Raw genomic sequence first — 23,220 nt, 5'->3', positions numbered from 1 at the left:
AGTCCGATCCTCTCCGCGGAGTCCTCTACCGCATGTAGTGCTTTTTGGAGGTTGTCCTGAATTTGCCCCGCGTTGCCTGAACTGGTCCATATTGTGATATCGTCGGCGTGCAGAGAATATTTAATATCGGGAATTGCGGCGAGGGCCCTATGAATTTTTAGCATCGCCAAGATGAGTGTTGGCGACAGGACAGATCCTTGAGGAATACCTCTCTGGGGATGAGAAATAGGGCCTGATCTGTACTCGCCGACACCAAATGACGAATGGGCACAAATGGCAGTGACGGCAGCGGAACAGTGCTTTGTTCCTCACCCTTTTGCACGATTTGTTACTGCACACGCTAGTGCAATTTAAAGTTTTTTTAAAGTGAAGCTTTTTGTCTCTACCCCCCAAGGGTTCTGTCGCAAGTGTTGGTGTCAACAGAGAGCTCCCATGAACAAATAAGAGAAGTTACTGGCACTGCCAGAAATCTAACCTGGAATAAATATAGAAACGGAGCGAGAGCGTGTTGTGTTACCTATTGAGGTACGAGCCCACGTGGAGATAGGGTAGACAGACGGTGCACGCACCGAGCACATCTGCAGGTTTGCCCCCTGCGTTCTCGCTGAATGCCACGCGATAGCTTCACGCAACCTAACGCACCCACGGTACGTGTAGCGGCCATGTGTGCGCCTTGCGCTTGCGCTAGGAGTTAGTGAAAATTAAAGGAAGCTCACAGCAACACATAGCATCGCACTTCTCCTCAGTCTCTGCCGCTGCCGACATTGTTTTGAGATAATTGAGTTAAAGGAAGAAAAAAAGGTGAAAAACAATACTTTTTTGCCAAGAACACCACTGCAGCCATTTATTGAAAAAGCACCAGCTTCATATCACCGTCGAAGTCGTTTTTTTTGCTTTTGAGCCTGTTGTCTGTCCTTCCTGGGCTATTTTGTGCACCATCATACAGCTCCGTTTGCAAAGTATTTTCGCTTGTGGTAAACCTCTTTCAGCCACGTGATGGTGGTGTTGCTCCCAGGTTACGATCCGAATGCTGCAAAATGCTGGCTCATGCGTTGCTATCATCATTGAATGAAAGAACAGCATCCAATGTTGCAATCTTGAGAGTGTGAAGCCCAAGAAAGACTTTTTTTCGTGCACTTCTCCGAAGGACAAATGTGAAAAAAACGAACAGCGTATTTGGATTGCCCTCGCTGAAAAATCAGCTATGCAATGGTTGCTAAGCAATTTCTTAACACCGCTGGTGACAGAAAAGTATTTTTTTGATCTGGAACTGGAAGTTTCTTGTTGAAAAAAATGACAATACACACGTCACTTGCTACTTGCTCACAGAAAAACTGTTTTTAAGCGAGAAATACGATATAGCATTGAATCTTTGATGCTCGCACCCCTGCCACATACGATACCACCCACACACGGTTGTGTTAACACAGGACAGACAAGACGTTGTGTTGACTAATTTATTCCCGCAGCTTTGTGACAAGGCATTGGTGGTTTAGCTTATATACAAATCCTCCAGAAAACTACCGGAGACAGGGCAAGGTCCAGGTGGTGCATTGTCTTGGTGTCATGACTTGAGCACCGTTGTGGCAAATGTGCGGAGCAGGGCCCCCGACTTGCGGCTCTCCTGTATCCGCGTCTCCAGCATGGCCAGCACTTCCTCCAGGTCCTGCTCGGAAGAGGCGGGCACCGCGTTCTCCTTGTTCTCCCCTGCACAAGAGGAAGAGAAACGGGGTAATGTCATCCTTCACAGGTTAATTGAGCGGGCAGAATTGGCTTCACGCACTACGAGCGAGCCACGAATCGGTTCACGGTTGATTCCATTCACGTAGGGGTGAGACAGCTGAATCAGATTTCGAGCACTTTCTGGAGCAGCGAAATCTTGGTTTCCATTCACGTAGGGGTGAGACAGCTGAATCAGATTTCGAGCACTTTCTGGAGCAGCGAAATCTTGGTTTTGGAGCAGAAGAACGACATTTATTATGTCACCTTAGGAGCCTAAAAAAATCAAATTTTTGGTAACTCAGGGGGGTGGGGAGTGTACTTTTTAACCGGTTTTGAACGTAAGCAACACTGAAACAGCCTTTCAGTAAAGTTTTTTTCTACCCGAGTGTCACAAGGTACGAACTGCACTACCTTTTTACAAACCATTTGTAAATTCTTGGGCTCTATGCATACACAGCATAGAGTGCTGTTGAAAATATTGAATTGATAAACTAAGCAATCGTAAGGCATTTTTATTATCATGTGAATGCTGAAATTATTATTTTTGTAATCCCAGACTCGGCTTTACGCACAAGTGTAGAGGCACGGCAAAAGTTGCGCAAAGCGAGTTGACAGTCGTCGCACCCCACCAGCCCTGCCATTTCAATTCCCCAAGGTGCATGTTCATTACGATTGAAAGTTGAGTAACGCTGGTATGTTTAGCCACCTCCCTTTTGGCATCAGTGGCATTATGGCCTTCACACCCATTCCAGACAGATTGGTTGTCTGAATGATTGACTGAGCGACCAACCCACCCACCCACCCAAGGAACGGACAACACATGATACGGACAGTCGGTACCAGCCCACCTTTGCTCGGTGGCGGAGGAGGCAGACGCGGCGGCGCTGAGAGAATGGCCTCCATCTGGGACGAAAAGGACTTGGACAGGTTCTTCTGGTGCGCGAGCAGCAGCTCCAGCTCCTGCAGCCGTTGAGAGTCTGGTGACAATGCGTCGCGAACTGCCGCGCCGGGCGGCACGCCGTCTGTGGGCACTATGTCAGCAAGGTTTCCGGATGTTTCCTCTTCCATCCCCTCATCCTCCTCCTCCTCTTCTTGTTCTGCACCTGAGTGAGGTGGCGGAAGTATTAAATGTTGGCACAGAGTAGCTGCAACAGATACCTACAACAAATGGCATGCACTATGAAAGCATAAAGTGCCCAGAGGAATTTCCTTTATTTTTTTTCTGTTGTTCTATACAAAGGGAAAAGCACGGAGGGAGCTTAGCTCTTCTCCGTTGGTGCTCATACTCGCCCAACATCTGCAGTGTTCATCTAGTCGCATTGCAGTGTCAAAACAATAAACGAGCCACTGGGAAACTTTAACCACTCACTCATTTGATCCCAAAATTAGCAAGAATGTTTGCATCTTGTCATCTACTTCGTGTCAAACCAGCATTGGGGACGACATTTCTGTTATTTAGAAATCGCATTAGAACAATTTTCCGAAAACCCGAGCTCAAAAGACGAAGCAGCAAGCAGCTTCACAGTGGTGCCACCTGCTTTTTTTTTTCGTCAATTGATACGAAACAATAGGTGACCAGTAAAATGTGCAAAAGCTCACGGGTACGTTGTCTGCTCCCGCCACTTCTGGTTCGAGATTCCTCCTGGCCTCTCGTACGCCGGCAGCTTTCACGCGTGCATGTGCGTATTGTTTATTTTTCACAGAGTGCTTACCTTTCAGAGCAGCCCTCGTAGCATTAATCATTGTTATTCATTGAACGCAAGATGCATGAGCGTTTTTTTCCCCCCAGTGGAAACAGATAAACAACACACGCACACACGCGTGAAAGCCGCCGGAGTATGAGAGGCCAGGAGGGATCTCGAACCAGAAGTGGCGGGAGCAGACGACGTACCCGTGAGCGCTTCGCTCATTTTACCGGTCACCTATTCGTGGGAAGATGGAACCACTTTGTTTTAGAAAAGACAGGTGGTGTTGCTACTCCAGAGTGTCCATTTCTTTGTCACTCAATTCAGTAGGATTTGTAAAATAGCCAATCCCCTACCGTAACAACAATTATATCAGAAATTTTATTTTTTCATGGTGTACCGTAAGTGGATGACAAAGTGATCACGAGCGCAGCCGAAGGCCAAGATACTTGATTATGGCATGAAGGAACTGGTATGGATGCACGGCAACGAGAGTGCGAAACCAACAGGAGATACTTAAGGGGGGACGTGGCTTTCAAAATCAACTTTTTTATTTCTGAGTGGATTTTGATGAAAATTGGCACAGCCACTGGAAATGCTTCTGTGATAACACCATAAAAATTTCAAGATAATATTTTGATAACTTTTTTATTTATTAAATTTTCTTTCTGTTCCGCTTGTACCGAGCTTGAGCGACTTATAAAACACGATAGAAAACTTGTTCGAAGTGCTTTGCATTCCCAAATGAATGGGCGAGGTCGTGACAGTTTTAGAATTTTTTTTTTACAAAACAATATTTTTTAATTTTCATTTTTTTAGAGGTTAATGCGCAACAGGCATGTCGACTGTGAACGACTATTTGAATAAAAAAGTCACAAAAAACAAATCTGGAAAACCAAAAGTGTCACGACCTGAACTGTTCATCAAGGAATGTAATGCAAGAAACGGAATCAAAATAGACCCAGTGGTCACGAAGAAATCCCTGGTACAAGCAACATAGGTGGCAAAAAAAACTGTTTTGAGAAAATGGCTTCCGAAGTTGCAACACACGATTTAAGTTAATGCAGAAAAATTTCAGACAAATTACTTTACGCTGATTCTTTCCCAAAGATTTACGAATGGATTCTAGGGGGAGTCTGCGTCAATGGCAATGCTGCTGGCCGCTTCGAAGCCGATTTCAGCTTTGTGCCCGATAGTAACACACACACATACTTGAAGGATAATGTTAGCAAAAATGTATGCGCATTAGAATCGTGTAAATTCAGTAGCCCAGCAGTGAGTTCCAAAAATCCCCGGTCACTACTGTATGGCGAACCCCCGATACGTCCCCTGGACTTGCAATGACCCGCTCCTTATGACAAATCACCGCGGTTTCAATAGAAACAATGCATTTCAATACATTTCAATACAACCGTGGTTTCAAAACAAACAATTAAATAGAAACAATGCATTGTTTCAATAGAAACAATGCATTAAAAACTCCAGTGATATGATGACCCCGGCGTGGGTAAACTGACGTTGTCCCCATCCTTTACACCGGTTTGCCGCCTCGTCCCGACCTTTCTTTATTCTGCACCCCCGTTTGACACTGCTTGATGTGCAAAGGTCCACAGCCAGGCCAGGCCACTTGCTGAACAGACACAAGGAGGCGAGTGGGTTCTCGCAAGAGGGGAGTTAACCTCCGACGTCCCCACGCGGTTGCCAACGCGCCGACCTTGAGAAGTCGAAGTTCAGGTTGTTAGCAGACCGTGAATTTGAAACTCCCATCGAGCCACCAACGAACGCGAAAACACATACAACGCAACCCCACGGCGATGACAGAACACCTGCCTTCCACGCCTGCTCGATCCAAGTTTCTTCCTTTTACGACGCTCTCTCTCCCTCTACCTCTGCTCTCTGCTGCTGTCTTTCAAAGCAGCGCTCCGCTTCTTCCTTTGCTGCCTTCTCCCCATCTCCGCCTTTTACTATCGTTCGTTTCGCTTGGCCTTGGCAGTTTCCTCTCGCCTTTTCCCCTCTAATTTGCTCGACCAGGTCATTCTGTTTTTTTAAACTTTAGATTTTAGCTAAAGGTTCGCAAATTATGCGAGAACGCGCTAAATATCGTAGTTCAAGTAAGTTCCTAGCCCACCTGTCGCATGAGACTGTTTACTAGGCCGGCATTTACCCACACGACACTTAGGTCATATGATGCTTTCACGCGGTCCCTTGGAAGTCGTATTATCGGTGTTCCACCGTATAATTAATCCCACCCCACAGCCTTACTGAAGCGCTCTCTCTGAAGAAGCACCACAGGGCCTCACCCATAAGCGTGGCAGGAGACGGTGTGGCAAGGGTGATGTCCACCCAGACCTGCCAGGCGTCGAAATGGTCCAGCTGTTCTGGAAGGTAGTGCACCACCATCTCTTCCCCCGTCTCCTTGAGGAAGAGAAGAAAAGCAGGAAAACAGGAACTCCTTTCAGCGGTCAGCCCGTACAAACACATTCATTTCACTGCACACAGGGTTTGAGATGGCCGGATCCTTTCGAAAAGGCAATGTCAGGCCTGACTACAATTTTTTTCTATTTTTAAGGCTTCAGGGTGGTCTTACAGGCCGGCTTTAAAGGACGGTAACCTGTAAAAGCACGTTGGCTTATATCGGTAGGTTAGAATGTTGTCAATGCAAATATCGCAGCCACAAAAATGACAAAAATGTGAAAACATGTACTGCCACCCCATACACTTTCTTGGACTACATTTTGTGACATCACGAATCCTGAAAAGTGAGGTGTGGGATTGGCGGAGCTTGCTCAAGTGTTTCTCTGCAATGAGCACTGAGGCAGCAGAAACACGTAAATGTAAAACAAAAGACACAACCCTCACCCGCCATACAGCCGTATGCCCTTGCCAAAGCGGTAGGCTTCGTGCGAGTTTAGTTTCACCAAAACGTTTCACCTTGCATGCGAGCGCAATCAAAAGATGCACGCAGGTGGGTGCACACACAAGCCTGTTGTACTGGCTTACCATTAGAACATAAATTGCAACGGCCAGGGGCAAAATGAGATTACTCGTGCAATCGGCTTGAAATGAGATGGCCAACAACTGCATTTAGCAACGGCGTTTGTATATTATACGCCTGTCGTTAGGCAGCAGCACATGCCTCAAAAGCTTGGTTGGGGGCTCATCAAGGCTTGATGAGCAACCCCTTTCCGATTGGTTTTCAATTTTTGTGATGAAAGATAAAGCCCATGAGAGCAGGACCACAACAAGAAGGTGGCGACCGTTGCATAAAATTAAAAACAGGGTCTCTGCTTGCTCGGGGCACATTGTGAGGTGCTCCTTAATGACTTAAAAAAAAGGAAAGTGGAAGAGAAACGGGAGACAGAAATGCCAGCTTTAATTCTTAGCCAACAAGGCACTGTTTGCTGCCGAAGAAAAGCCGAGAAAGCTACAAAACATGACATCTTTCAGTTTAAAGAGAAAGTCATTCAGCTTTTAGTGTGTTCCATGACATTTACAGGGGTGAGACAGCTGAATAAGATTTGGGAGCAGAAGAACCTTGATTTGGAGCGGAAGAACAACATTTAATATGTCACCTTAGGGGGGCCCAAAAAATCAAATTTTTGGGTACTCATGGGGGAAAAGTGCACTTTTTAATCGGTTTTGAACGTACATAACACTGAAACAGCCTTTCAATAAAGTTTTTTTTACCAGAGTATCACAAGGTACAAACTGCACTACCTTTTTACAAACGATTTTTTAAAATTCTTAGGCTCTATGCATAAGATAGCGTAGAGTTCTGTTGAAAATATCGAATTGAAAAACTAAGCAATCGTAAGGCAGTTTTATTATCATCTGAATGCCGAAATTGTTATCCCAGACTCGTCCTTACGCACAAGTGTAAAGTTGCGCCAAGCGAGGCAACAGTCGTCGCACCCCACCAGATTGAAATCCCCATGGTGCTCGTTCCCTACGATCGTGATTTGAGCAATGTTGGTATGTTTAGCCACCTCGCTTTTGGCATTAAATTTCACTTCAGACAAATGAACCATTATTAGCAGCAAGCAATAATAGCCCGTCCCGCTATCGTACACTGCTTGAACATTTTGCGGCGATGTAGCCTGCGCCGCCACTTCTGTAGTGTCGATCGTCCCATTCCCGCTGCTCGCAAGCTCGCTGTGAAAGGCAGCAATAACTCAGCGTTTTATGACACCGCAATGAGTCCCAAATTTCACTTCAAGCACGCACCGGCCTCACACTCAAGGCCGAAACACGGCGAATTCGCGGGTGCCATGTTGTCTTTGATGGACTCCCATCTTTTGAGTCGTGCCACTCCCCGCAACCGATCAAACGACTAAATGTAAACGCAGCCACCCCACTAACTAAAACCAAGGTAGAAATTGGCGAAGAGCACTCTGCCTGAACCACAAGCAACTGCTTCGCCTGGTGGCCATGTATTCCAATCTTCACCACAGGATGGCGGCGCCCAGTAATGTCATTCCGGAGATAGGGCGCTCCGAAAATTGCCACTTTTTCATCAACTTGCAGAAGTTTTTTGACGCCTCAGTACACATAAGTATTTTTTCTGCAGGACTTGCAAATGGTTTTCGATGAAAAAACTTTAGAATAACATGTGCAACCCGACATTGTGGCTTTTGAAAAAACTGTCGGGGACAATTTTATGCAGGTTTTTTATTGAATCAGATCAATTAAACCTTTACAAACACCATCACCTTAGGGGGTGCTGGAAAATTAGGCTGTCAGTAAGCATTTTTCCCCACTCAAACTGACGGGAGCGTTAAAATATTTTGCTCTCAGACTGTTTTGGAGCAGTTTGACGCAATTTTTGCAATTTTCAACCTTTCGGAGCAGCCTGGTGCAGGAAAACAAATATGCATCAAGTCTGCGCAATTGTCACACCCCTGCATTTAAGAAGAGATAAGAAATTACCTCCAGTACCAGGTACTCTTACTCTCATATGACAACCTCATCGACTGACCGCACAGCAGATGAGCCAACAGCAGAGGAAACTTTTTCAAGAAGTAGGCCTGAACGCCACAACTTGCCTCAAGAGCCCAAAATTTTACAGCCGCTAGTTGGGAATTGCTAAAACAGACAAACCTCCATGCTTGGCAGCAGACAATACTAAAGAAAAAAAAAATAAAATGCACCACTTCATGCAACGTTGCGAGAAAGTGTTTTTTCTTTCTTTTCTTTTTTTTCCCCCCTGTCATGCTCTAGAGCTGCATTGGGCGACAGGCTGGCCGAGCCAATCCGTAGCCACAGAGTGGCCAACGAACCTTGTCCTCAAAGCTCGCAGCAAAGAGCAGGTGGCAGAAGAGCTCCTGCAAGATTGGGAGCCAGGGTGCGGCTGAAGAAAGGCGAGGGCCCCGTTCTCCGTGGTGTGCCAGCACGCTCTTGACCCTGACGAAATTCGAGGGGAAAGAGAGAGAGAGAGAGAGAGAGAGAGAGAGAGAGAGAGAGAGAGAGAGAGAGAGAGAGAGAGAGAGAGAGAGAGAGAGAGAGAGAGAGAGGGGGGGGGGGGGGGGGGGGCAGCGGGGACACCATCAGTTCATGAAGCTCACCCCTGTCCTTGAACAGAAAAATGGCCAATCACAGGCAGAATGAACTGCCACAAGAGGGGGATGAGGCAGCTTGTATACACAGAGGGGGGGGGGGGGGTGCGGAAGAATGAATGAAACCAGCCTCCCTTCACACGAGCTCGTCTCTTTACAGCAAAACGCAAGTGAGCCTTCAAAAAGATTTTTACCCATGAACTAAGAATTGATCAGCAGAACGTGCATCTGCTATGCTACAAAGGCGCAGAAAATAAGAGAAAAAAAATGTGGCCTCTCTCGTTTTACCACTTGCTGTGCACTTAGAACGTACCGTATTTATTCGAATATAGGTCGACCTTTTTTTCCCGAAAATGTCCTTAAAAATTGAGGGTCGACCTATAATCGTGACCGAAGAACCTCGATCTATAGTCGTGATCAAAAATGGCGAGCGCACCGAGAGATCCGTTTCTCCGTCGCGCCTGGCGCTTCTCAATTTGAGGCGGCAGCGTGGAGCATCTAGAACACAGACAGGCAAGAAAATAAAAGGAAAAATAACAAAACAATCAGCGTAAGAAAACCAGCCACAGTCACTGCCGGCTATCGCTCATTACGTGCGACCGGACCGGACACGAGCGAGCTGACGCACTGGTTAGAGGGCCAGATTGGCTAGGCTTGGTGTCTTCGGAGTCGTGGTAGCGGCTAGCGCGAGGTGGTGGTGACTTTCGCCACCTGGTGTAGCCACCTCGTGGATGGAACGGCGTTGGCTGCTTCGCTCGCTGTCTCTACTATCTGCCGTTCTCCGTTTCATGCGCTATCTTTGTGTCTGCTTCGTTGTGATTTCTGCACATTTCACGATGCCACGTCGGATGAGCTATACGATTTTAAGCGGCGGGTGATCCTGTTTGCTGTGAGAACTCGAACAATTGCGCTGGTCAGCGAGAGTTGGGCGTTAATATTAGAAAAGCTGATCAGGGGATGGCGGAAACAGCGGGACGAACTTCTTGCTTGTAGGGGGTCTGCGTCGTGTGTTCCATGGCCCTACAATTGGGAGGCACCATGCTCTTGAGAAAAAACTCCGGCTGCACGTGGAAGAGGAGCGTGCGGAAGGACTCCAAGTGTCCTGCGAAGATATCCAGACCAAAGCTCGGCAGTTAGCGCTGTGAGGCGGGTTTGGCCGTTCGGCCTTCAAAGCCAGTCGGGGGCGGGTCCAGAAATTGGTACGGCGCAATGGACTGCGGCCCATGCGGCGCAAGTTCTGACCAGTGAGGTGACCGTGTCATAAATAAACGCAAGTTTTAAAAAGTCTCCTCAAGTTTTCTCTTGAAAGTATGGGTCGACCTATATAATCGAATATATATATATTTTTTTTTCTCGACGACTTCAACTTTTGGGGGGTTGACCTATATTCGTGCTCGACCTATTTTCGTATAAATACGGTAAGTAGAATTTCGCTTGAGACAGCTGGACCACAGAATTGACTTCCAGTACAAAAAAGTAGAAAGGCACTATTAATCGCTTTCACTGGGAAAAAAAAAATTGTCTTCTGTTGCCCCCCCCCCCCCTGTAACCGCCTCTCCTCCTCCTCTTCCCTCCCGTCTTACTTCTCCCATGACAAATGCAATAGAGGTTCGCTGAATTTAATTCACGTTTCCCGCAATCACACGGCTCACGCACCACCTGTTGGGACCTTTTGTTACCGTCAGGCTTGCCACTCGAGGCACAAACAAGAGGCTTCGGTGCGAGTCCTTGTATTGTTGATCGAAACACTGTTTTCAAAGGGCTTTTTAAAATTTGCTTCTCCCGGAAAAATCAAGCACACATCGATTTTCGCTTAAAAGAACACTGTCTAGTACAGTGTAGACCATTTATAACGTAACCGCTTATAGTGCGGGACCGGATATAACGCGGGTTTTTGCGACCACCGGTTTGCCTCCCATAGAACTCAATGCATAAGCATACCGCTTAAGATGCGGTTGGCCGAAGCACAATACCGTTTATAGTGCAGTTTTTCGGCGGGTCTGCTGATCTACCGGCGCAGCTGAGGCATCGTTTTAGGGTAGCAAAAGAAAAAGAAAGGATGAAATCGGCCATCTGACGCAGCGTGCACCCCTTGCCCTCCTCTAACGTAAACACCCAAAGAAAAGAAAAAAAAAAAAAAAAAAAAAAAGGCATTCTTTAGTTCGTGCGTACCTGATAACCACAACTGTCCTTGCTTGATGCACCTCGGAAGATAGCGACAGACTTAGCGACAGACTCCCCATCCGCGCGCGGCAAGTTGATTTTATAAATCGTGAACCTCATGGCCCGTTTTCGCGCACGAATCGTGCACATCGGCGTTGCGCGTAAGTTTTTTTTTTTGTTTGTTTCTTTCGTGCTCGTGTCGACGATTCCGCGCTCGCGATGGCTTCTTCGCGTGGCAGTGGGAGGAGCCTGACGACTTGCACCAATGGGGAGACGCGTACCTAATGGCGGGAGATTCGAAGCGCTCCGAGCCGGCTAGCCGCGCCAGAGATGTTTAGGCTTACCACCGCGCTATTTTTTGATAGGCGCTTTCACAAGCAGTGTGGATGGCAGTTTATATTCCACTTTTCGCCCACATTATTAGCTCTTTTCTTGCATGAGCATCTTCGCTTGCGCCCCGTGCGGCATTTCAGCGATCGTTTAGAAGCGGTCGCTGGAACTGACTGGAACTGCCTGCACCGCTTCACGGCCAGTGCCGACGCCATGTTGCCGCCTCTTACCGCGCCGCCCACACCACACCAGTTGTATCCGCGCTGGCGTGCACTGCACGTTTTCGCGATACCAAATCTACCACGCGGTTCACGCTTTAGAACGTTGTTGCAGATAAGCCACCGCTCTTTTTCTTTCCGAACATTCGAGCCGCGCGAAGCCGAAGATTTCCACCACCAGTACGTTGCGCTGATAAGCAGCCGCCTTCGGCATCGTGAACACAAGGTGGGGTAAAAAAAAAAAAAAAATCCCGCTGGCGTTTTTATCACGTCTTGCGGCGTCTGTTCATAGACGCTAAAAACGCAGCCATAGTCTTTCAAAACAAACACAACGGAAGTTAAAGCCGCGCTCGCCGTTTGTGAGACTGCGCTTTTGCCCTGCAGCAGCGGCTGATGTGAAAAATAATACGAAATATAGACCGTGCCTTCGTTTTTAAGTGCTGTGCGTTTGAGTGATGATAAATATAGGTTGACTTGAGAGATAGGTGGCGATGTGGTTGAATTCACGCGTGTTTTGGTTATAATGCGGTACCGCTTATAGTGCGGATTCTTGCGGCTCCCGCGACATACGTTATAAGTGGTCTACACTGTACCAGTTCCATGTTGATGCCTTGCCCCAAATACGTCTGATGTCTTCTTTTTGCTAAACAATGCATACAAGCTTTTATCTTTTGGCCTGGCGGCCGAATCGGGGGAGAGACAGACACACAGCAATGTTTTTGGGTTAAGGTAGTCCAAGAAAGAAGGGCCGGGCACCTGTCCAGCAGGGCCTCCCTCTTGCTGGCCAGGCACCCGTGCTGGTCGCACAGCCGCCAGGTGTAGTCCAGCACCACGTCCACGTGACGGGCGTCGGCCAGCACTTGTGGGAACTTGAGGGACCGCACCCGGTCGTATAGGCACCGCAGACGGGCGTGCTCGTTCCAGTCGGGCCGGTACCCTGCACGGGGCAACAGCAGTGCACTCCGAGTGAGCTCTATACAGTGACCGCTACAAGGACAGGGGTGATGCTATTCTCAAAAGCATTCGTTTCAAATGACAATGACTACAGCAAGGAGGCTTCTGAAACAGGAACTGAAGGATGTTGGGTAGTGTGGTTAACCCCGATTAGCAGAAGCCCTCCATTACGATTCAAACATTATTTCTGCACGGTTGTTGGAAACAGGCCACAGGCATGTCCCAGAAAATATGGCACGGTTTTTGAAACAGACACAGCACTCTACTTCTACACACACTTGCCCAACATAGAATGCTTCTTTGGAGAGAGGCCTTCTGAAGGCCATTGAACCAGTCGTCCATCGAGCGCCTTATTGTAAACATGTAAATACATAGGGCGCACTTGTGGGCAAGCCCTCAAATCAATTGACAGTGTCCCCGTGTAGCCCAGCCATTAGAAGTCCTGAACAGCGACAGCCGATAGCGTCAAAATGTTTCCATCATTGCTGCGTGCCACATTAAAATGAGTAATCCCCAAAGTTCCAGAGATTTCTGATCACATGAAGGATGATCCCATATCTCCCTCGAGAGAGGATTAGCAGCTTTTAGAGGGTCCATGCAGACAAAATGCAAGTTTGTTTTATTAGAAAGCGAGCGCTTGACCGGCAGCAACGCTTTCTCCCGCCAAATTGCGTTTCGCAATTTCTGCGATGACGTGTACCAAGGATAGGTCTTCAACCAAACGTTAGTGCAATGCTTCATTTCCCTCTCCCCCCTCGGCAGGTGGAACCACGAGGCCCCGGCGCCTCTAGTCGCTTCCTTCGCGGTGAGTCAGGCACCCTGAGAGGGCAGACTGTTGACAGCAATGCAGCCTCCACGGTGCTGCACATAGCTTGTGGCATGAACTATAGATGGCGCCACCACACCGCTGTCCGCCCTCGCGTTTCTGATCGTATTTGCACCTGGCTTGTTTTTGCTACAGTAGGTAGCAATCGTTTCGTGAAACATGGGGTATGCTTGACAAACAGGCCCATGTAAGACAATGCCACTTACACCAATCGGCCAGTGTCATCTGAGACGGCCCCAAAGTGCGAACTGCTGTGCAGCTAAAACAAGCACAGTGAGCACAGTGCCAACAGCAGTAGACACTGGTACTTCTATGTTCAGGTGTATTTTCACAGCTTCCATTGTTTCACCCCATCATTCTCAGCGCTATAAAAGGAATACTTAAGTGCAAAATACCTCGTTCTGCAAGCTTGTAAGCCCTGCCTAATTTGCGTTTGCTTTTGCCCGCCTCAGCCAACTGCACAGCTGTGCATATCATGCCATAGGTTCTAGTGCGGGAAATGAGCTAATGAGTCATTCCCTTTTTTCCTAGTTATATAGCTTACTTGAGCGAAGTTTACATTAAAAGGGGTGTCAGTACGATCTTAACGAGGCAATCTTTCAAATGAACCAGACGTGTGTTTTGTCTGCATGGTGTTTTGCCAGAGCGCCCAGCCCAAATTCGCTTCATCTGGAGACGCACGATGGCAGGGACGATTCGCACCTCTGTCAAACCGCCCGCGGCAGAAGACGTGCCCCAACTTCAAGGCGCCGCGAAGTTTTTTTCCCTTCTCAATAGCTGGGCCGAATCATACCTCGGACGGCCGGCCCACGGCAGACGCACAGCGACATGCCTGGAGACAGTGCCGCTGTGTCACCTTCTCTTTCCCCATAGTGGCGGTTCGGCTGACACAACCGCTTCGCTTCCATTCGTTGGATTCAAACTTCGGCCAGCGTGAGTCCTGACTGGAGCGATTCAAACCGCTCGCGGCTGCAATGGAATCCCCGGGGGTACAAAACCAGCTGCACTTTTCGGAGGCACCGAGTGGAGACGTGCTGTCACCTTTGTGCGAGCCATGTAACGCTTTTACATACTGTACATACTGTATATAAATGTTGCTTCAACCCTTCGTCGGCTTGACAGCTTCATCGCTCTGCTCTGTGCCGTGTCGATAGCGGATGGAGAAAGGCAACGTCGCAGCAGCGGTGACTGCGCTCCATTGGCAACTCGCAACACTGGTGGCTGCGGCGAGACGGCCAAGCCGCAATAGTGGTGGCCATACCTCGGCAAAGTTGGCGCGGCTCACTCAAACTCACTCACAATTTTCTTTTTTTCGAATCACCACTCACTCAAACTCAGACTCAATGCTCAGCAGCACGTCTGCACTCACTCAAACTCACAGTGAGCGCAAAACTCAGAACTCACACGGACTCAAAACTCAAAATGTACCCAAACTCAAAATGTACCCAGTACTCAAAATGTACCCAGTACTCAAAATATACTCAAACTCAAAATGTACTCAAAACTCAAAATGGACTCAAAGCTCACTCGGTCTCAGGCGTACTCAAACTCAGCCAGGCTCAAACTCACAATGCTACACTAGCCTCACGCTCACTCAAACTCAAACTCGCGTGTGAGTTTGAGTCCAAATGAGTCTGAGTGAGTGGACTCATGAGTGAGTCCGTCGACCTCTGGTGGTGGCAGCGGTGGGTCCCAACAATGGTGGCCACTTCAAAGTTGCACACTCTTCTGTTCTGCCACAGGACAACATCCCAAACTTGTCGCCCCCAAGGGATCTAAACAAGCTTTAGGAGTACAGAGGGTGACCCAAGTTAAAAAAACTCAAGAAGCCCAAAATAAGTTTGCAGCACAGATGCACAACGAGGATAAGTGCACTGACACCCCATGAGGTACGACCCGCTTGGAACACTTGAAAAACCAAACCCCCTCATGCAAACCATTTTGAGAACACTGGACAGCTAAAAAAAACCGGAAAAACTAGTTCAGAGACAAACGTACTGGGATGCTTGATTTCCGGAGCGACCACGGTCAGTTCAAAGAGCCTGTCTGAGGCCGCCACATCTGCCAAGTGGTCGAGGGTGCAGTTGTACAGCTGGACCACGTCATCTGGCAACTGCAATCAAAGGATGCCAGCACTCAGGACACTGAATACACGGGAACGCACACAACTGTAACACCATACGCTTGCAGCAACATAACTGCCAGTTCCCTGGTATGAATGAATGAGAGTTATGTCGAAGCATTTCTCACAGTGTGCTCAATGCAACACAGAAAAATGCCATAATCTTCATTCAAAAGTCTATAACATAAGGAAGTGAATAGTTGAAATGAAATAGTGATATCCAAAATGGGCGCCCCAGTGTAATGAGTAGGCACAATAATATAGCTTTTGGGACACTAGAAATTGGCAAGATAGCAAGTATTTTTTGCCGGGGCATACATTACACATCAGCGGTACCTGCTGCCAAGAGGACCACTAGTGAAGAAAGTGCACGACCACTAAAAAAATAGTTTAGCTTGCCAGAGGACGACACAGAAACCTAACCCTAGTTGCTTTGTGCTCTTTCTGGCTAAGCAGGTTACTACTACGTGCACACAATTAGCAGCATTACTTTCCAATCGTAACGACAAATTGTAGCGATGTAATGAAGTTTTCACAGATGAATATGTACATGACTGTGCGCACGCACTGTGCAGCACAATTTATGCATGGTCATCGTGCATTCTGGTGAAGTTCATTTATGTTCAAAAAAATGCTCAGACAAAGAGAGGAATGGACACTTGAAAAGCCCTGAAGGTTTCTTTGAGACAATGAGACAAAAAAAAAAGTGAATGTGGCTGGGCTCTTTTTAATTAAAAAGAGCCTTAAAATGCCCCAGCACAGCTTCAATGCACCAAGCCGTCTCCTCTATCCTGCCCTTGTTTTCAAACTGTGGGGGTTGAAGGCGCCAAAGCTATGCCCAGGCTAGGAGGCATGCCGTAGTGGAGGGCTCTCGTGGGCTTCAGACGCTCCAGAGGCTCTAGGTGCCATAGTGGACGGCTCCGGGTAAATTTCGACCACCTGGCGGCGATCTTTAACATGCGGCAAAATCTGGACGCACTTCAATCTGAAAAGTGGCTAACACACCACCTCAGCCACTGCAGTGGGTCTGCCCCTTTTTTCGGCGGCAACTCACCTGCCAGCGCAGCGTGTGCTGGGGCAGGTCGCAGTGGATGGTGTCGAAGACCAGGCGGCACACATTGTCCCGCACGTAGTCCCGCAGGGGCAAGGTCCGCAGGGCGGGGGCCACAGCCCGCTGCTCCGAGCACCAGCGCACAGCCTCCTCCAGCTGGAAGACGAAGATGAAAGAGGGATCACTCGCACCACCAGACATGGAACTGACCGCGTCTTAATGTCATCACAGAATGGTATACCACTCGTATCGGGGGCTGCACTCCTCCAAGTCAGAACATCCCTTCTCCCATCAACTTTAAGGACGGAGGAGAAAAAGTGCCACTACTCTGTTGGAACAAGCCAGCCCGGTGGCACCTTCGCGCTGGTTTACGTGACAAAAGTTCCAAGGGTTCACAAGGACTTTCATAAGGATCTCTGGGCGTATTTTCAAGGACCACACTGCTAGTCGGGAAATTAAATAAGACTGACGTTCAGGTAAAAAAAAGAGAGGCTTGAAATGATGAGAAACCATTGAAAAAATGAAAACATTCCTGGAGCTGATGCTGCAATAAAGTATCTTTGTCAAAGCAACAATGGCTCTAGCGACATTCCCTTGTTCAGCATTCCTCATACTTGTTTGTTACTTACACAGATAAGCACTTACAGTGTGCTACAAAATGCAACTTTAATTCGCTGAAGAAGATCAAGAAAAAAATAAACACTCACTGGTTCTTACGTAGCTTCGTGTTGTTTTTACGCCTATGAGAATTTTTAAGGGTACCTAAAAATCCCAAGGCTTTCAAGGCCTTGCAAACAAGATTTTTAAATTTGAGGGTTTTGAAGGACCCACAAGAACCTTGCAAGTGCCCCCCCCTTGGCAGGCAAGGCTTGCTACCTGCCGCTTCTCACGACACCCGATCAGTGCAAGAAGTACACACACATGCCATCGTGAAATGCTGGCTTGCAACCTTTGCACAAGAATGGCGAGTTGGGCTACTCGGTGAATTTTGCACGTTGAAACCTTCAAAAAGTGCAACACTGAAAACGGCACACAAACAAAAGAACCACAGGACGAGCGCTCCTGTGGTTGTTTGTGTCCCATTTTCAGTGTTGCGATTTTTGAAGGTTTCGAACCTTTGCACTAGGGCCGTTGGCAGAAATGTTTTTCAGGGGGGGTTATAAATTAAGGAAAGGGAGAAGTTTTGCCGAACGGAACACCAAGTCTCGCTTCGGATTTCGGAAGGGATTCGAACCCCCAAAACCCCGGCTCTGATCACGCCCCTGCTTTGAACCCATTGGAAGCAGCCAAATCCCATCAGAACACAGCCATCCATGCATATGTCCGAGTTCTTTCTTCCTTTTCCACCGTTTCCCCTGCACTCCTGAAAAAGGCACACGGCCACATCTGAACGAAACATTAAACAAGAAATGACCTCATCTCAGTGAAGGAAGCTTACAAGGAAATCATTGATTTATTTCAAACAAACGACAGCACTGTCTAGTTCCTCTGGCCGACTGTTAGAGAGGCGTAACCAACACCTGACAAATGTTTTATTAAACTAAGCCGGCTGACAGTTGCGAGCCCTAGTAGCAGTTACGAAAATGACTTTGGACTCATCAGACAGGGTGCATACAATATATATATATACGGTTTGAGTACAGCAGAAAAATTTTAGACATGTGCCCGAGGGCAAAGTTTGAGGAATTTCATAATCGTTTGTCACTTTTAATTACCTTTCCTATATTTTTTTTTGAACTAGGCAACCGCAGTAAATTTTCACACTTCCTGATTACTTGGGAGGAGACACCCTCTGCTTCCCTGCTGGCTGATTCCATGAGAGAACAAAACATGCGTACACGCACATTTTTTGTTTTTTTTCCCCAGCATTTTTATGTTATGCACAACCCAGAGAATAGCATAAAACTGCAACCCATTTTCTTTTAGCGTGTGTACTTCGCGAGAAAGAATATGCAAAGTTGATGCAGGTGATGCGCAATTTCCGACAGCTGCAGTTTTTCACAACTCTGCGTCATTGTGTACACAAAAAGGTTTGATTGTTCTGACAAATTTGTTTGAAAATAAAAACAGGACAAGACAACTTTTGCATTGTGCTGTGAACAAAAAAATGAGAAAAAAAATGTGAACTTGGGCTAGACGCTACGCTGCCGCTTACTTTAAGGGGGGACGTGGCTTTCAAAATCAACTTTTTTATTTCTTTGTGGATTTTGATGAAAATTGGCACAGCAACTGGAAATGCTTCCGTGATAACACCATAAAAATTTCAAACTAATATTTTGAAAACTTTTTTATGTATTAAATTTTCTTTCTGTTCTGCTTGTACCGAGCTTGAGCGGCTTATAAAACACGATAGAAAACTTGTTCGAAGTGCTTTGCATTCCCAAATGAATGGACGAGGTCGTGACAGTTTTAGAATTTTTTTTTTTTACAACACAATGTTTTTTGGTTTTCATTTTTTTAGAGGTTAATGTGCAATAGGCATGTTGACTGTGAACGATTATTCGAATAAAAAAATCACAAAAAACAAATCGGGAAAACCAAGAGTGTCACGACCTGAACTGTTTATCAAGGAATGTGATGCAAGAAACGAAATCAAAATAGACCCAGCGGTCACAAAAAAATCCCTGGTACAAGCGACGGAGGTGGCAAAAAAAACTGTTTTGAGAAAATGGCTTCCGAAGTTGCAACATAGGTTTCACTTATCAAAAGTCGTCATGGTTGTAGCCTTTCATGTCCTTTTGAACATGGGGCTTCTGGAATGCCTTGCCTTGAAATTGGAGTGCCTTTCACAGCCTTTTTCTTTCCAGAAAACATCATTTTCAGCTCCTCCGTGAAGAGTACATACCCCACTTTCCTGACCAAACGAAGGGGGAGATGGGTTTCAATGGGCTTTCAATGCAAAGTAGGTTAGCTGGTTGGCTGTATCGCACTGAACAACCTCCTTTTGCAGTGTTGTCACCATGGCAACAAGTTGAGCATTTTTTTTACTTAAATTTGAACATTTTTGGCTTTTTTTTATGTTTTATCATCTTGCCTGGCACAGCAACTTAGTACTCATACGTGCAGGTGTTCATTGTCAAAAGTTTGCATACCACAAGGATGAAAATGAGCTACTTTGAAGCTTGGTAGAGTATTCTGCATAACTCCCAACTTCAATGCAAGAGCATATTTTTTTAATACTTTTGACATTCAAGGCATCCAATATTTCTAGCAGCAAAGCCAGTATGCCCTAAGCAATGGTATCAATAATTTCCCTAAAAAATCACTGTTAAATGCTGCGACAGTAACGTACATTTTTAATGCAGAGAGCATATTTTTATTCCTGTATTACTAACTCAAACCTGTTTGCATGAAAATTACAAGTGCACGGGAAACGTTGCGCAATACGGGCGATATGGCTCGCGCGCATCGCAGCGCACGCTTACCGCGACATATCGAACTTTAATTATACCTGATATGGCTGGTCAGGTCGCTTTTAAGATTAAATCTAACGTCGCAGGCATTAATTACAACTACTGGCGTTCAATCGTAACCGGTTGCCCAGTCATGTGCTGCTCCAATGCGCGTCGGCTATGCCGTGCGCGCCAGCGCGTTTGACGCGTCGACCGTTTCTTTTTCAAGGCTAGCGAGTCCACAGTCAAAACACAGCAATAACTAAGTGTGTAAACATCGCAAACCCGACTAAAAGTTCACTTCACGAACCGCTATCGCAAGCGCGCACACCGCGTCACCCTCCGGGGTCTGGCGACGGTAGAGTCACGCGCACCACGAAGCGTTCGATGACCTCCTCCTTTCGAGCCACACAACTTCCCGCAATCTGGCTCGCGATCTCAGGCATTCCCATCGCGATAATGTGCGTGTTGAATACAACAGATTGAACAGAAACTCGGCCGAGCGAAGCGGCGAAAATGAACTCAATGCGCTCGCTACGCAGCTCAGGCGGCCGCCATCTTGCGTTGCGCCCGTGACATCCAATCAGGAGGGTCGTTGTTCTGGGAGGACCAATAGCGCTTCAGCATCTATTTCTAGCTTCGTTTGTGCGTCGTTTCTTTTCTGCCGTTTGTGCGTTTGTGAATGAACGAAGATAAAAGAGACGAGCGGAACCGGAAAGACGATCGCTCGGCCGATCTAACCATATCAAAATGGCCGCGCCCGGTGGCACCGTTGCGGAGATAGAGCGCTCCGAAAATTGCCGTTTTTTCGCCCTTTTGCGCTGATAGTTTGTCACCGCGCATGACAAAAGTATTTTTTTATGCCACTTTGCGACGCTTTTCAGCGTAAAAACTTTGCAGACGCATAGAATAGGAAACATAGAAGCCGAATATGCGGGTTTCAAAAAAACGATGTTTTGGTCATTTTTCCGAAGTTGAAAGCCGCGTCCCCCCTTAATGCACAGCCATCTCCGTATCTGCAACTGCGACCAACTTGCGATAGGCAATGTCGACCAGATATTTGTAAACATATCTGTGAAATATCGCTTGTCTAGAAAAAATATTAATATACGCAAAAAACATTGAATGCTTTTCTTTTTCTAAAAAATGAACAGCTTTAAAAATCAAAATGAAAATGAAAATTAGTCTCGATTTTTTTCAAAATTCGTGAAACGAGACTCCTTAATTAAAGGAACCATGAAGAGAAAACACAAGTTTGGTTCATTCAAAACATTGCCTCGTTAGAATCAATACTGACACCACCTTTAACGTAAACTTCGCTCGAATAAGCTGTATAATTAGGAAAAAAAGGGAACGGCCATGCAACCCACTCGCTCATTTCCCGCAACAGAACCTATGATGTCATACCAGACAGCTCTGCAATTGGTAGAGGCCGGCAAAAGCAAACGCAAATAATGCGGAGCTTATAAGCTTACTGAACGAGCTATTAGCGCTTAAATTTAGGGCAGATTCTTTTTAAAGCCCCAAGAATGGTGGGACAGACAAACAGTGGAAGTTACGAAAGCACACGTAAACATAGAAGTACCGATGCGTATACTGCTGTTGGTACTGCGCGTACTATACTTGGTTTAGCTGCACAGGACTGCGGGGTTTTGGGGTTGTTTCAGACGACACTGGCCGACTGACGCAAGCGACGATGTCTTACGTGACCGGATTTGTCGAGCAAGCACCATGTTTCACGAAACGATTGTCTCCATGAACAAAACAAGCCAGGTACAAATACGTTCACAAACAAACCAAAGGCAGAAAACGGCTTGCCGCGGTGTGGTGGGGCCATCTAGGTTTACTAACGGTAAAAAGACCCTGGGATGTCATTGCAGACCACGAAAACGCACTATTTAGCGGGAAAATCAAAATTTTATGCTAAATTAATTAATTTCTTAGTCAATAAAGCATCGTTTGCATTCGGACAAGCGCTGGGGTCACTATAAAGCTCGAAAAATTTCGAATAACAATCTTGTGTTTTGTCTTCATGGCTCCTTTAAGGTCAACAATATTGCTAAAAAACATGTTGCATCATTTTGTTTGTACTGAAGTTATAAGTGGCTGAACTCATGCATCCGAGATGCATCTCCGTGCCGTGTGCTCCGCCACTGCCGCTGCTTTTCTGGTTTCGTGCTTTGATAAAGTGTCAGTTCGTATTCTGCGGCCACACCAGGGACTTTTCAAACTTGGTCCTCCTATGATGTCCTTCTTTTTTAAGGGGGGACGCGGCTTTCAACTTCGGAAAAATGACCAAAACATCGTTTTTTTGAAACCCACATATTCGGCTTCTATGTTTCCTATTCTGTGCGTCTGCAAAGTTTTTACGCTGAAAAGCGTCACAAAGTGGCATAAAAAAATACTTTTGTATTTTCTATCAGCGCAAAAGGGCGAAAAAAACGGCAATTTTCGGAGCACTCTATCTCCGCAACGGTGCCACTGGGCGCGGCCATTTTGATATGGTTAGATCGGCCGAGCGATCGTCTTTCCGGTTCCGCTCGTCTCTTGTATCTTCGTTCATTCACAAACGCACAAACGGCAGAAAAGAAACGACGCACAAACGAAGCCTGAAATAGATGCTGAAGCGCTATTGGTCCTCCGGTCGGGGCGCAGAACGACGACCCTCCTGATTGGATGTCGCGGGCGCAACGCAAGATGGCGGCCGCCTGAGCTGCGTAGCGAGCGGATTGAGTTCATTTTCGCCGCTTCGCTCGGCCGAGTTTCTGTGCAATCTGTGGTATTCAACACGCACGTTATCGCGATGGGAATGCCAGAGATAACGAGCCAGATTACGGGAAGTTGTGTGGCTCGAAAGGCGGAGGTCATCGAACACTTCGTGGTACGCGTGACTCTACCGTCGCCAGACCGCGGAGGGTGACGCGGTGTGCGCGCTTGCGATAGCGGTTCGTGAAGTGAACTTTTAGTCGGGTTTGCGATGTTTACACGCTTAGTTATTGCTGTGTTTTGACTGTGGGCTCGCTAGCCTTGAGAAAGAAACGGTCGACGCGTCAAACGCTGCTGCGCGCACGGCATAGCCGACGCGCATTGGAGCATCACATGACTGGGCAACCGGTTACGATTGAACGCCAGTAGTTGTAATTAATGCCTGCGACATTAGATTTAATCTTAAAAGCGACCTGACCAGCCATATCAGGTATAATCA

At 47.0% G+C, this 23,220-nt stretch overlaps 1 protein-coding gene across 2 annotated transcripts in view; it reads right to left on the bottom strand.

Annotated features, from left to right (window-relative positions):
• Nucleotides 1-1,442: 1,442 nt before the first annotated feature.
• The window catches only part of Xmas (RRM_XMAS2 and SAC3_GANP domain-containing protein xmas), a 62,288-nt gene continuing 40,510 nt past the window's right edge, over nt 1,443-23,220 (bottom strand). Inside the window, exons 21-27 of one of the 2 annotated variants that reach the window (XM_077684072.1) lie at nt 16,627-16,779; nt 15,449-15,563; nt 12,427-12,607; nt 8,684-8,807; nt 5,708-5,822; nt 2,571-2,825; nt 1,443-1,707 (exon numbers count right to left, since the gene is read on the bottom strand). In XM_077684072.1, the coding sequence (XP_077540198.1) occupies nt 1,565-1,707; nt 2,571-2,825; nt 5,708-5,822; nt 8,684-8,807; nt 12,427-12,607; nt 15,449-15,563; nt 16,627-16,779 (1,086 nt within the window). In that variant the 3' untranslated portion in view covers nt 1,443-1,564. The remainder of the gene's footprint in view (nt 1,708-2,570; nt 2,826-5,707; nt 5,823-8,683; nt 8,808-12,426; nt 12,608-15,448; nt 15,564-16,626; nt 16,780-23,220) is intronic. The other variant, XM_077684073.1, reaches the window with a different exon arrangement.

The sequence above is a fragment of the Haemaphysalis longicornis genome, unplaced genomic scaffold (assembly GCF_048455015.1).
Source record: "Haemaphysalis longicornis isolate Haplotype H1 unplaced genomic scaffold, Haemaphysalis longicornis Haplotype H1 scaffold_9, whole genome shotgun sequence".
NCBI lineage: Eukaryota > Metazoa > Arthropoda > Arachnida > Ixodida > Ixodidae > Haemaphysalis > Haemaphysalis longicornis.
The sequence above is the reverse complement of the archived record's forward strand: the minus strand, read 5'-3'. Positions and strand labels throughout refer to the sequence as shown.